Source organism: Trichosurus vulpecula, chromosome 1, assembly GCF_011100635.1.
Source record: "Trichosurus vulpecula isolate mTriVul1 chromosome 1, mTriVul1.pri, whole genome shotgun sequence".
In the NCBI taxonomy this organism is placed as follows: domain Eukaryota; kingdom Metazoa; phylum Chordata; class Mammalia; order Diprotodontia; family Phalangeridae; genus Trichosurus; species Trichosurus vulpecula.
The window spans coordinates 376,994,418-377,007,237 of NC_050573.1; the positions used below are offsets into that span (position 1 = coordinate 376,994,418).

Here is a 12,820-nt window from a genome sequence, read left to right on the forward strand (position 1 = left end):
GGACAAGGGATGTGAAGAGAGAGGGATTACAAGAGTGGGAATATGGAGAGATGTGCTAGAAAGGGAGGTGTGGCAGCTCCAAGACATACCACCTGTGTGTGTTATGGTTTATCTTTCACTCTTGAAGAGGACCATAACATCAGGAAGATGATGCCATGGCTTGCAAGTGAATTGGATTTCAGTGAGGCGGGGCTATGCAAAGTCACCAGCCTCACTTTCTCCTCCAGAGCCATTTGGGTCCAGTGGCCAGATATGAATTAGGACAACTGGAGACAGCCCAAGATGCAGTGGGGGACCTTGGCCTTTTGAAGCTAACATCTTTCCAAGTTCTCACTTTGACTGAACAAAATTTACCTTGATGACTGAACCTGTGTGTGACACTGTTTTACCTATGGCAGTCTATGAAAGGCATATCCTCATCAAACATAAGGTAGGTACCCTAGTTTGCTATTTGCCCTCAGCCCCTGGCTTGCTCTGTCTCCCTATGTTTACAGGAAATATAACAAGACAGCATCTCACTGTCGTCTGAGTCTAGAATAAGGGTTCTTAATAGCCTGGTGAAGTCTATGGACCTCTTCTCAAAGTAATTGTTTGTTTTAATAATAATGGAAGGAACTACTAAATTTCAGTTAGAGTTATGAAAAATAAAGAAACCATTTCCTCCAAGTTCTATTAATAGGTCCCTGCAGGTGAAGGACTCCAGCTCTAGAGGGAGTAAGATCCAGCCAATATTTTGGGGTCTCCATCTAGCTTTCCCTGTCTTCTAGTTCCCTGACTAAGAAGGTAATCTACATAAGGAGATTAGGGATTCATAAGTCCTAGAAATATTGCATACAAAATACACAGCAATTTACACCATGCTGTCTACTACTTTCTGTAAGTGATTGTCATCAAAATAAAACTTTACATGTTCTGGATATCATTTTACACCTTTTTTTCTTTCTTACTGTGACTTTAATAATCATCCCAAAACACAAGCATTCCACTATACAAAAAATAAGATAAGAGGATTGCTTAAGAAACTATGAGCTTCTGTTATATATAGTTTCTTTTACCTGTGTGTGTGTGTGTGTGTGTGTGAGAGAGAGAGAGAGAGAGAGAGAGAGAGAGAGAGAGAGAGAGAGAGAGAGAGAGAGAGAGAGAGAGAGAGAGAGAGAAGAAGGGGAGGGGAGGAGGAAGGGAGAATTTAACAAGGTAGAAACAAAATAGCTCTATGCATGTCTCTTTTGGCAATTGTTTTCTCTGGACTTTTTCAAATATGTTTTACTTATGTGCTTGTTTGGGGGAGGGAGAGCAGAATTGTGTAACTATCACTACTCACTAATCCCTTTCCAAATAGAAATCTCTCTTGTAATAAACATGTATAGTTGGATAAAACTAATTCTCACTTTATACTTTTCCAATCACTTTAAACTATGTCATTCAATAGATAAAGGACAGCTCCTCCTAGTTCCTGCTCCCCTCCCCCAACTGCATACGTCAAACTTATAAAATGTTTTAAGAACTGCAAAGATTAGGTCAAGTATAGTTATTTAAGAAGGGAGTAAATAGATGTAGACAGAGTCATCTCTGAGGTGTCAGTAAACAGAAGATTTCATCCTCTAGGAACTGAGGAAGGGGCGGGGAAGCCGGATGGTTCTGCTAGCTGATGCTAAAAACCTGAGATTCAAATACATAAATTAACCTCCTACTTCCTCTCTTTCGTGGAGGTAAAGGTTGGAACTGCCCCTCCTCCATAGGAGCATGCATCTCTCAGGCTGCTCTGAGACTTCTTTGTCCCTGTTAGCCTGCTGTTCGTGTTGGGTAGAAAGCACAAGATGTGATTTGTCTTGCTCCCTTTTTTGCCCTCCCCCTTTCATGTGAACCTCCTCTGAAACCAACCATTCCCAGTACAATCTTAGGGATCTGGATGGATAGCTAGGAAAGGAGCAGACCCATTTCTCTTCGAGGGAACTAGTTAAGGCTTTGTGGCAGAGAAAAGACCACGAGTTGTTTTTGAGGATGGGAGATAGAGCTTGGCTAACTCTACCAAGAAGAAGCATTCCTGGCATGGTGTGGTTTGAACACCTAAAGGTAGGAATGTGATAGTTAACCCTAAATTGATAAATTGCTGCACTTTGGTTTATGGTTGTCCAACAATACACTGGGGGCAAGGAGTTGATAAGGAGATTGGTGAAATGATTAGAAGGATGACTGACCCACAGCACCCTGACTACTCTTTGTGGTAAGGCAAATATTTCCTGGCTGCATTTGATGGTTATGTGACCAGCTGTCCTTAACACATCTGTCAAAAGAGCGTGAACGTGCTTCAAAAAGTACTCAGTGTTATAAGATTGTGATTCCACTCAGCATACAGCATTGTGATGTGGATAGAGAGGAAGCTTGGCATCAGAAAAACCTGAGTTTGAGTATTGTCTTCAATATATATTGGCTCCCTAAAGCTAGGTAAATCTCTGTATCCAAGGCAGCTAAGACAGGGGTTCTTAAGCTGGGGCCCATTAACTTTTTAAAAATATATATTTTGATAACTGTATCAAAAACATTATTCTTAGACTTCACCAGACTGCTAAGGGAATCCATGACACAAATGTTGTTAAGAAGCCTTGCTCTAAGTTGGTCTTTTTATTTTATAGCATGTTGTATAGATCTGCATTGGTAAAGAGTGGATAGTGGAAAGGGTACAGATGGTAGAAAGCTTTCATTGTGGTGATCTTTTCTCTCTCATGTTGTAAGGTGGCATTGGGGTCTCCACTACCATTTCCTGAGGCCGATTGCATGTGTCAAGCTTATGTCCTATGCAATTTTGTCATGAAGTTCCCTGTTATATCACATACTAGGCTCAATATATACACTGCTATGGACTGAAATATAGAGCTTTAGTTTCAGGATAATAGGTAGCACTAATGAGTGTCCTGCAGATTTTCAGTAGTACCTTTTGTTTTTCTTGTGCATCCTGCCACCTAAAAAATACATTTGGAATACCATGAAGGGAGACATTAGCTATTTCTACTGGGGGGAAAATGTATTTCAAGAGCTTCCTTCAGAAATAATAAGCTCCCTGTTATTTAGAGGTGCTCAAAAAGAGGATAGAATATGACCACTTGTCAGGAAGGCTTTAACAAGGGGTTTCTCTTGGATGTGGATTGGAATAGATGCTGTCTAAGATCCCTTCCAACTCCAAGAATCTTTGATTCTACTATGAATTAACCCCAAAAAAAGGAGCTGCTAGTATTAATAAGACTGTCCTCTTTGGACTACATCCATATTAGGGGGTAAAGATGGGTTTTTTAAAAGCATAATCTTTAATAAATAATTATTAAAATTATTCAATATTGTATTGGAAATCCCAGCAATAAGAGAAGAAAAAGAAATGGAATCAGAATAGGGAATGAGGCAATAAAACTATCTCTTTTTGCAGATAATATGATGGTATACTTGGCAAATCCCAAAGACTCAAATAAAAAGTTGGTTAAAACAATAATGTTAGCAAAGTAGCAGGATATAAAGTAAATCCATATAAATTACCAGCATTCCTATGTCACAAACAAAACTCTGCAAGAAGAGATGGTAAAAAATACCATTTAAAATTACTCTAAACAGTACAAAATACCTGGGAGTACACCTGCCAAAACGAACTCAGGAATTATATAAACAAAATTATTTTAAAAAAATGTTTTATACAAATAAAATCAGATTTAAATAATTAGAGAAATAGTAACTACTCATGGGTAGGCAGGGCCAATATGATAAAAATGACAATTTTACCAAAATTAATTTATCTATTCAATGCCATCCCAATTAAATTACCAAAAAATATTTTTTACTGAATTAGAAAAAATAACAAAGTTCATTTGGAGAAACAAAAAGTCAAGAATATTAAAGGAAATAATGAAAAGTTATAAAGCAAGGAAATTTAGCAGTACCAGATCTTAAACTATTTTGTAAGGCAGTAATTATCACAACTATCTGATACTGGCTAAGAAATGGAAAGATAGATCAATAGAATAGAATAGACATACAATTTACAGCGGCAAATAAACATAATAACCTTGTATTTGACCAGTGTAAAGACTTAAGATTTTAGCATAAGAATTCACTATTTGGCAAAAATTGTTGGGAAAACTGGAAAGCAGTAGAGCAGAAACTGGGCATAGACCAATATCTTACACAATTTACCAAGATAAGGTTAAAATGGATACATGACCTAGACATAAAGAGAGATTTTACAAGAAAATTAGAAGAACATGGAACATATTACTTATCAAACTTATGGATAGGCAAACAATTTATGAATAAATGAGATAGAAAAGCAAAGTTAGATGTAAAATGGATAATTTCAATTATGTTAAATTTAAAAGGGTTTGTACAAATAAAACAAATGTAGCCAAGATCAGAAGAAAAGCAAAAAATTGGGGGGGTGAATTTATAGACAGTTTATCAGGTAAAGGTCTCATATCTCAAATATATAAAGAACTTTGTCAAGTCTATAAGAATACATTTCATTCCCCAAATGATAAACGGTCAAAGGATATGGACAGGCAGTTTTCCAATGAAGAAATCAAAACAATTTATAGTCATGTAAAAAAATGCTCTAAATCATTATTGATTAGAGAAATGTAAATTGAGATATCATTTTATACATACAGATTGGCTAAAATGATTGAAGGGAAAAACGACAAATGTTTGAGGGGATAATGACAAATGTTGGAGAGGATGTGGAAAAATTGGGACACTAATTCATTGTTGGTGGAATTGTGAACTGATCCAACCATCTTGGAGAACAATCTGGAATTATTCCCAAAGAGTTATTAAAGTACTTATACCCTTTGACCCAGAAATACCACTACTAGTTGTATTTCCAAAGATGATTAGGGGAAAAGGAAAAGAATTTCTACATTCTAAAATGTTTCTAGCAGCTCTCTCTGTGATGGCAAAGAACTGGAAATTGCAAAGATGCCCATCAATTAGGGACTGGCTGAACAAGATGTGGTATATGATTGTGATGGAACACTACTGTGCTGTAAGAAATGATGGGTGCAATGATCTTAGAAAAACATGGAAAGACTTGCAAAAATAATGAAGAACAAAATGAGCAGAACCAAGAGAACATTGTATACAGTAACAGCAATATTGTTTTAAGAATGGCTTTGAGTGAATAAGTGATTTTGACTATTCTAAATACCCAAGGTAATTATAAAGGATATATGAAGAAAGATGTTATCTACATCCACAGAAAGAAATGATAAATAGAAATATGTATAGGATAATTTTACATACATACATATATTTGCGTCTAATGATAGCTGTCTCTCGTGTGGGGTAAGGGTAAGGGTGGAAAAAAGAAAAAAAGAAATTTACATGATAATTTATGATAATTTTGTATATTTGAAAGGAATGGCAAGTTGTACTTAGATTTTTGCAGTTTCATGCACAATCATCTTTTTTATTGTACTATATTATGGAAATGCTTTGTTTTATTTCATAAATATGTATTAATATAAAAAAAGGAAAAAATCATCATCTCAACAAGGCATGAAAGAGAGATGAGAATTCAATAGGAATCAATTGAAATAATGAATCAAAAAGGGCTTTCAAGCACATAAAATGTTCTTCCTCCATGTGCTGGTGATAATAGCAACAGCAGCAGCAGCAAGACAACATTTATCACAGCTCCTGGCACATAGTAGGAGCTATATAAATGGTGGTGGTGGTAGTAGTAATATGTTTCTTTATACATTCAGACCAAATTCGTGATCCCAGCCAGTTGCCACAGAATATACTTCTTTTATGCTCAGTAACCCAAAGTAATGATGTGGGGAAAATAGAGCATTATTAAGTGCTAACCATATTCCAGGTACTGTCATAGGATCATAGTTTTAGAAGAAATGTTAGAGATCAAGTCCATACCCTCATTTTTACAATGAAGACCATAAGCTCATAGGATCGTAGATTTAAAGCTAGAAAGCCCTTGGAATCCATCAAGTCTAAACCCCTCGTTTTACTGATGAGTAAACTGAGGTACAGATAGGTTAAGTGACTCCCAAGGTCACCCAGCTATTAAGTGTGTGAGGTAGGATTTGAACCCAAGTTTTCTTGACCACAAATCCAATATTCTATCCACCACACCATGCTACCTCTCAATTGTTTATCTCCTGAATTTATAGTTTCTGGGACCATACCCCAATAACAATACTAGTCCTTTGGGTTTTGTAGCATGTCATGCTTTTTAAAGAGTTCTCACAAACTTTCTCAGTTGATCCTCATGATAACCCTTTAAAGTTGATGGAGCATTTATCATTCCCATTTACAGACATAGGATGAGAGTATTCAGAGCTGGAAGGAAGGAAACAAGTATTTATTAAGCATTTACTATGTTCCAGGCACCAGGCACTTTACAAATGTTATCTCATTTGATCCTCTCAGTAACCCAGGGGTTTACATTTGAGGTAACTGAGGCAGACAGAGGTTTAAACTTGCTCAGGGTCATACTAGTAAGTGTCTGTGGCTAAATTTGAACTCAGGTCTTCCTGACTCTGGGACATCTAGGTAGCACAATGGATAGAACACAGGGCTTGGAACCAGGAAGACTTAACTTCCTGAGTTCAAATCTGGCTTCTGGGCAAGTCACTTAACCCTGTTTGCCTCAGTTTCCTCATCTGTAAAATTAGCTGGAGAAGGAAACGGCAAACCACTCCAGTATCTCTGCCAAGAGAACCCCAAACAGGGTCATGAATCGTCAAACACGACTGAAACAACAGAACAACAATGTCCTGACTCCAGACTCAGCACTTTATCCATTGGGCTACCTGGCTGCCTCAAGATAAGGGACCTTAGAATCATCTTATCGAATGCCCTCATTTTGTAGAAAATGAATCCAAGACCCAAAAAGGTTGAGCTGACTTTCCCAAAGTCACACAGGTAGCAAATGACAGAGCCAAAATTTGAACCTATGTCCTCTAACTCCAAATCCAATGGTTTCTTTTTGAGGGGAAGGGGGGGAGGGGAGTTGTTTTGGTTTTTTTCTAATCAACCAGACTAAGGTCAAGTAGCAGAGCTGGAATTTGAAGCTCTGACTCCCAGCCCAGCCCTCTCTTTTCACTATTCTGCCCTATTCCATTTCCTGCCTCCTAGCACAGGGTTCTTCACGTAACATATAGCACCTCCTCTGCCTCTTCTTGCTATACAACACTACGCTAATCTAGACATGTCTTGGAGCACTGCATATGGCTTATATTTAAACATTTGTTTGAATGAATAAAGGTTGTTACTCTAGAACTCTGTAAACTAAGCTAAGATTCACACACACACACACACACAAAGGGAGCAAAAATACTATGGTGTATTAGGGAGAGATCCAGACACCCAATTTTAATGGGGTTTGTTTTCCTTGCCTAATATTTGTTGAGAAGGTTACACAGAAACTACAGGTAATATTCCTTTCCATGTTTTTATTTCTGCACGTGGAGAGCTATTATTTGTTTTATTTATGACTCTTGTTAAAAAATAAAACATCCAGTACACAGTTTAACAATGATTGGCATGCTTCTCTGTTGACTGATGGTGGTTCAGAATAGACCCGTAGGTTTCCTGCTAATACCAAGACAAAGGTAGGTACTGCCTGTTTTCCCTGTCCCTCTGAGTACACACCCCTCCTGCTTCTTCCCATTCCCATCTACCCCCAAGTCTGTGCAGTTTTTTATTATATACCAAATGCTAGGATTATTTGATGTTCCATTGATAAATATACCAAGAACAGTCAGACAACCCAGCTTTGCCAGGGCATTCAGACTTTGCTTCTGGAGTTCTCCTTCCCTACTCACAAATACTGTGGGTTGTGTAGACTTGTAGAATGCAAGAGTTAAATCTTAGAGATTGTCTTATACCACTGCTTTGTTCTGCAGATGAGGATATTGAAGCTAGAGAACGAAGTAAATTGTTCACAAACAGTTTGACAGTGTTAAAGCCTGGACTGGAAACCAGACCTACTTCTTTCCTTCTAACTGAGCAATCTTTTTGTTACACTAGAGCTATCTCTTGCTTTGGGCCCTAACTCTAATCAGAAGGAACACAATTTGGTACAGAAACTCCTTTTCCCTCCCACAAACAAAAGAATATACATGTCAGAGAAACAGAGTAAGCCAACCACCAGACCATCCAAAATATATATATTGATTCTTTGTTGTTTAAAAAATAATCTTCCTTCAGATTAAGTCAATCTTATTCCCCAGCATTATTAATAGATTATTCATCTCTTCCTCCACTAACCAGAAAGGTAGTGGGATCAAAAAAAGTCTATCTTCCTTGGGTAGAGTATTGAAAACAAAGCAGAATGGATACTCTTCCTTTTATATAAAACAATCTTGTGTCCATGTTTGAAATACTGGCTATAGTTTTGGCTGCTATGCTTCAAGAAACATAGCAGAGATGGAGAAAATCCAGAGAAAATCTACTGAAATATTCATGGGGACAACAGAGCAGAATGATTTTGACAGGATAGAATGTTGGACTCAAACCAATGAAACTTAATGAGTACAGATGTAAATCCTTTTACTTAGGACCAAAAAATCAATTTCATAAGTGTAAGATGAGGGAGGCATGACTAGACAGCTTTTTGTCTGGAAAAGATTTAGGGGTTTCAGTGGACCATAAGCTCAGTATGAGTAAATAATATGATATAGTAACAAGACAGTTTATGGGATCTTATCCTGCATTAAGAGAGGCATAGTACTTAGGACTAGGGAGCTGATAGTCTTGCTGTATTATCCTGGCAGACCATATCTGATGTGTTGGGGTAAGCTATGGATGTACATTTTAGGAAGGAGGAGGATAAACTGTTAAGTCGATCAAGAAGGATGGTGAAGGACCTTAAGATCATGGCATATGGGCTTTGGCTGAAGGAACTGGGCATGTTACCTCAGAGAAAAATGGCTTTGGGGAGGGGGAGAAATAGGATAGTTGTCTTCAAGTATCTAAAGGCTATCAAGAGGAGCAGACTGGTTCCATTTGGTCCCTACAGGAAAAAAAGTAGGAGTAGTGGAAGTTGCAGCAGCAAATTTAGGCTTAAGGGGAGAGACAACTTCCTAACAATTAGAACAAACCAAAGATGAAATTAATTGCCCAACAAGGCCAGGGGCAGGTTTTCCATCATAGGAGGTCTTCAAGTAAAGACTGGATAACCATTTGTCAGGTGTGCTACAGAGTGGATTCTCATTCAAACATGGGTTGGATTAAATGACCTCCAAGTTCCCTTCCAGTCCTTGAATTCCATGATTCAGAAACAGTTGTATTAGTGGGAGGGAATGAAGGTGGAGGCGTGTGGGAGTGGGGACAGGGGAGGTCCTGCCACAGGAGAAATATTTTTAAATTAGGACTCTTTACATGCAGAAAGTCAAAGGCTGACTTCAGTCTGTCTGAAGGGGGCTGTGCTTCAGGTCTACAAAATCATGAAAAGCTGTTCTGCAGATCCTAGCATAGGCCTAAGGAACTAGCCTTGAAATTTAAAAGATAAGTTTAGGACCCTTATTTTACAAGTACTTATGAAACTCATGATCAAAAGAAATGAATGTTTAGATGAATTTGTAAATTATGCTTCATTTAATTTGAACCCAAGTTTTCTTGACCACAAATCCAATGTTCTATCGACTACACCATGCTACCTCTCGATTGCCATTAAGGAAGGTAGGATGTTTCGAGATCTATCTTCCCTTTAAGATTAACATTAAAGAAAATAATATCAACGATCTCCTATGACACATACCTTGGTGGCCCCTTTAGGGAGAAAATTAATTTTTAAACTTTTGCAAGTAAGACAGAAAATAGTTCTCTGCCTCTACTCCCTCTGGGAAACACTTGGCTTTCTTTCCAATCAAAAGACAATTCATCCCAGCTCTACTAATTACTACCTGTGTGACTGCATAAGATAGTCTCTCTGGAACTCTGGTTGCCCATCAGTAAAACAAAGGCATTGGACTCGATGACAACCAAAGTCTTTTCCAAGTCTAAGCCAATGATCAAATATTCAAAAGGCCCAGCAGTTTTAATAAACAAGCTGAATGTGAATCACACTTATATGGCAGTAAAAAGGCTTATTTAATCTTCCTTGTTCAGTTGTGTCTGACTCTTCTTGACCTCATTTCAGGGTTTTCTTGGCAAAGAAACTAGAGTAGTTTGCCTTTGCCTTCTCCAGCTCATTCTACAGATGAGGAACTGAGGCAAATAGGGTTAAGTGACTTGCCCATGGTCACACAGCTAGGAGGTGTCTGAGGCTAGATTTGAACTCAGGTCTTCCTGACTCCAGAAAAACAGTCTCTCAGATTTAGAGCTCTCAGCAACCTCAGAGGTCATTCTCTTGTTTCAGAGATGAGGAAACTAAAGCCCCTCAGGTTAAGTAATTTGTCAAAGGTCACATAATTAATAAGTAGAAGAATGAGGACTCAAACTCAGGCCCAATCCAGTGCTCTTTCCACTGAACTACACTGTCTTCTATTAAATAGATACAACATGCACACATTTAAATATATACAGGGTAATTTTAAGACTGAGAGTGCATGAACAACTGGAGGAGGATTAGGGAAAACTTCATGGGGGATGGAGATAGGGAATCAACATTAGTCCTTGAGTAAGATAATGATATGATGAAAGTAGCATTTTAGGAACACTCCTATGAGCAGAGGAAACACAGAGAGAGAACATCTAAAGGCTGATGTAGAAATCCAGGCACTAATGTCATAGATCATGTTGTTGGGAGTTGAGAAGAAAGGGAAAATCTTTCTTTGGTATCATCAGGCAATGCAGAACAGTGTTATTGTTCAGTCATGTCCAACTCTCCATGACTCCATTTGGAGTTTTCTTGGGAAAAATATTGGAGTCGTTTGCCATTTCTTTCTCCAGCTCATTTTACAGATGAGGTAACTGAGGCAAACAGGGTTAAGTGACTTGTCCTGGGTCACACAGCTAGTAAGTGTCTGAGGCCAAATTTGAACTCAGAAAGATGAGTCTTTCTGATTCCAAGCACAGTGCTCTATCCACTAGCTGTCCTACCTCTTCTGTAGCATAATCTTAAATAGATGCTGAAGGTGCTGAATCATTAAATGCTTTGTCCATAGATATACAACCAGAATGTGTGCAAAACAAGACTTGAACCCAGATATCTGTTTGTCTGTCTGTCTGTCTGTCTCTCTCTCTCTCTCTCTCTCTCTCTTTCTGCCTCTTTCTCTCTCTCTCCCCCTCCCTCTCCCTCCCTATCAATTCTATGCCAAGTACTCTTACATTTATTTATCTAGCCCTAGCCTCTCCCCTTCTTCCAACTGGTATCATCAGTTGCTTGCTCAACATTTCAAACTGGATGTCCTGAAGACATTTCCATATTAACACATCCAAATCAGAACTATTATCTTTCCCCAAAAAACCCATCCCTCTTCCAAGTTTCTCTATTTCTGTCAAAGATACCACCATTTTCCCTTTCTCCGAGCTTTATAACCTTGGTGTTATACTTGACTCCTCACTCTTCCTGACCCCACGTATGGCCACTTGTCAAATCTTGCATTTTCTACCTAAACCACATTTCTTGCATCTGTACCCTTCTCTCCTCTTATACAGTTACCATTTTAATTTAGTCCTTCATCACCTCTCACCTAGGTGGTTACAACAACCTTTTCATTGGTCTCCCTGCCTCAAGTGCATTCAAGACCATGTCTCTTACTTAATAAACTATAATGGCTTCCTATTTCCCCTAGAACAAAATATAGACTCTATTGCTTAGCTTTTAAAGCCTTTCACTCCATTGCCTCAACTGTTTTTTCTAGCCCCATTGTACTCTCCCTCTCACAGTCTGCAAACCAGTTTTCTCTCTATCCTTCACCTATAATATTCCATCTCTCATCTCCATGCCTTCATGCCCATGGGGCTTCTAGTCTATGCCTAGAATGTCCTCTCTCCTCACCTCTGCCTCATAGAATCTTCATCTTCCACCAGGACCCAGGTCATGGATCACATTCTGTGATCATCTACCAGTGCCTTTCCCTCTCCAACTACTTTGAACTACTTTGTATTCATTCTCCCTATATTTGTTCTATGTACACTTAGGTATGCCTGTGCCCCTCATAGCTCCCATTAGAATGTTCATATATAATATCTGTATCCCCAACACTTAGGCATTTATTAAATGCCTGCTATGTATGAGGCAGCTAGGTGGTGCAGTGGATAGAGTGCCAGACCTAGAGTCAAGAAGACATCTTCCTGAGTTCAAATTTGGTCTCAGACACTAGCTGTGTGACCCTTGGCAAGCCTGTTGGCCTCATTTTCCTCGTCTTTAAAATGAGCTGGAGAAGTAAATGACAAACCACTCCAGTATCATTGCCAAGAATCTTAAGATCATGCCACAAAAGGGTGGATTAAATGAATTAAGAATATTTTGCCTAGAGGAGAAAAGGCAGGTGAGCCGGGTACAATTCTGGTGTTTGATGCTACTTCTTTTCAAAATTACACCTTATTTTTTTCTTTAATGCACTTAGCACAGTGCCTGGCATATAGGAGCTACTATATAAATGTTACTATTCTTACTTTTCTTCTTATTGTTACTCCTTAAAATTTTCACTAGAGGGAGCCAGAGACTTTTTAAAACAGCCAAATTAGTGTTTACCCTGGTCATTTCTCTTGTCCCTTTTCATCCTTCTCTCTGCTTTGAGAGTCCAGTAGCATACTTCAGCTGCAGCCTCAGCTTCCAAGTCAGGGCCCCCTGGAAAATAGGGAAGCTCCAACAACTCTGAGTGATGAGTACAGTCATTACATATATCATACCGACTGACATAGATATTATAGA

The 12,820-nt window shown here is 38.5% G+C and overlaps 1 protein-coding gene across 1 annotated transcript in view; it reads left to right on the forward strand.

Moving 5' to 3' along the window:
* Positions 1 to 364: 364 nt before the first annotated feature.
* SLC14A1 (solute carrier family 14 member 1 (Kidd blood group)) overlaps positions 365 to 12,820 on the forward strand; it is a 97,428-nt gene continuing 84,972 nt past the window's right edge. Inside the window, exon 1 of the mRNA XM_036734136.1 lies at positions 365 to 430. Coding sequence (XP_036590031.1) covers positions 392 to 430 — 39 coding nt within the window. The 5' untranslated portion in view covers positions 365 to 391. The remainder of the gene's footprint in view (positions 431 to 12,820) is intronic.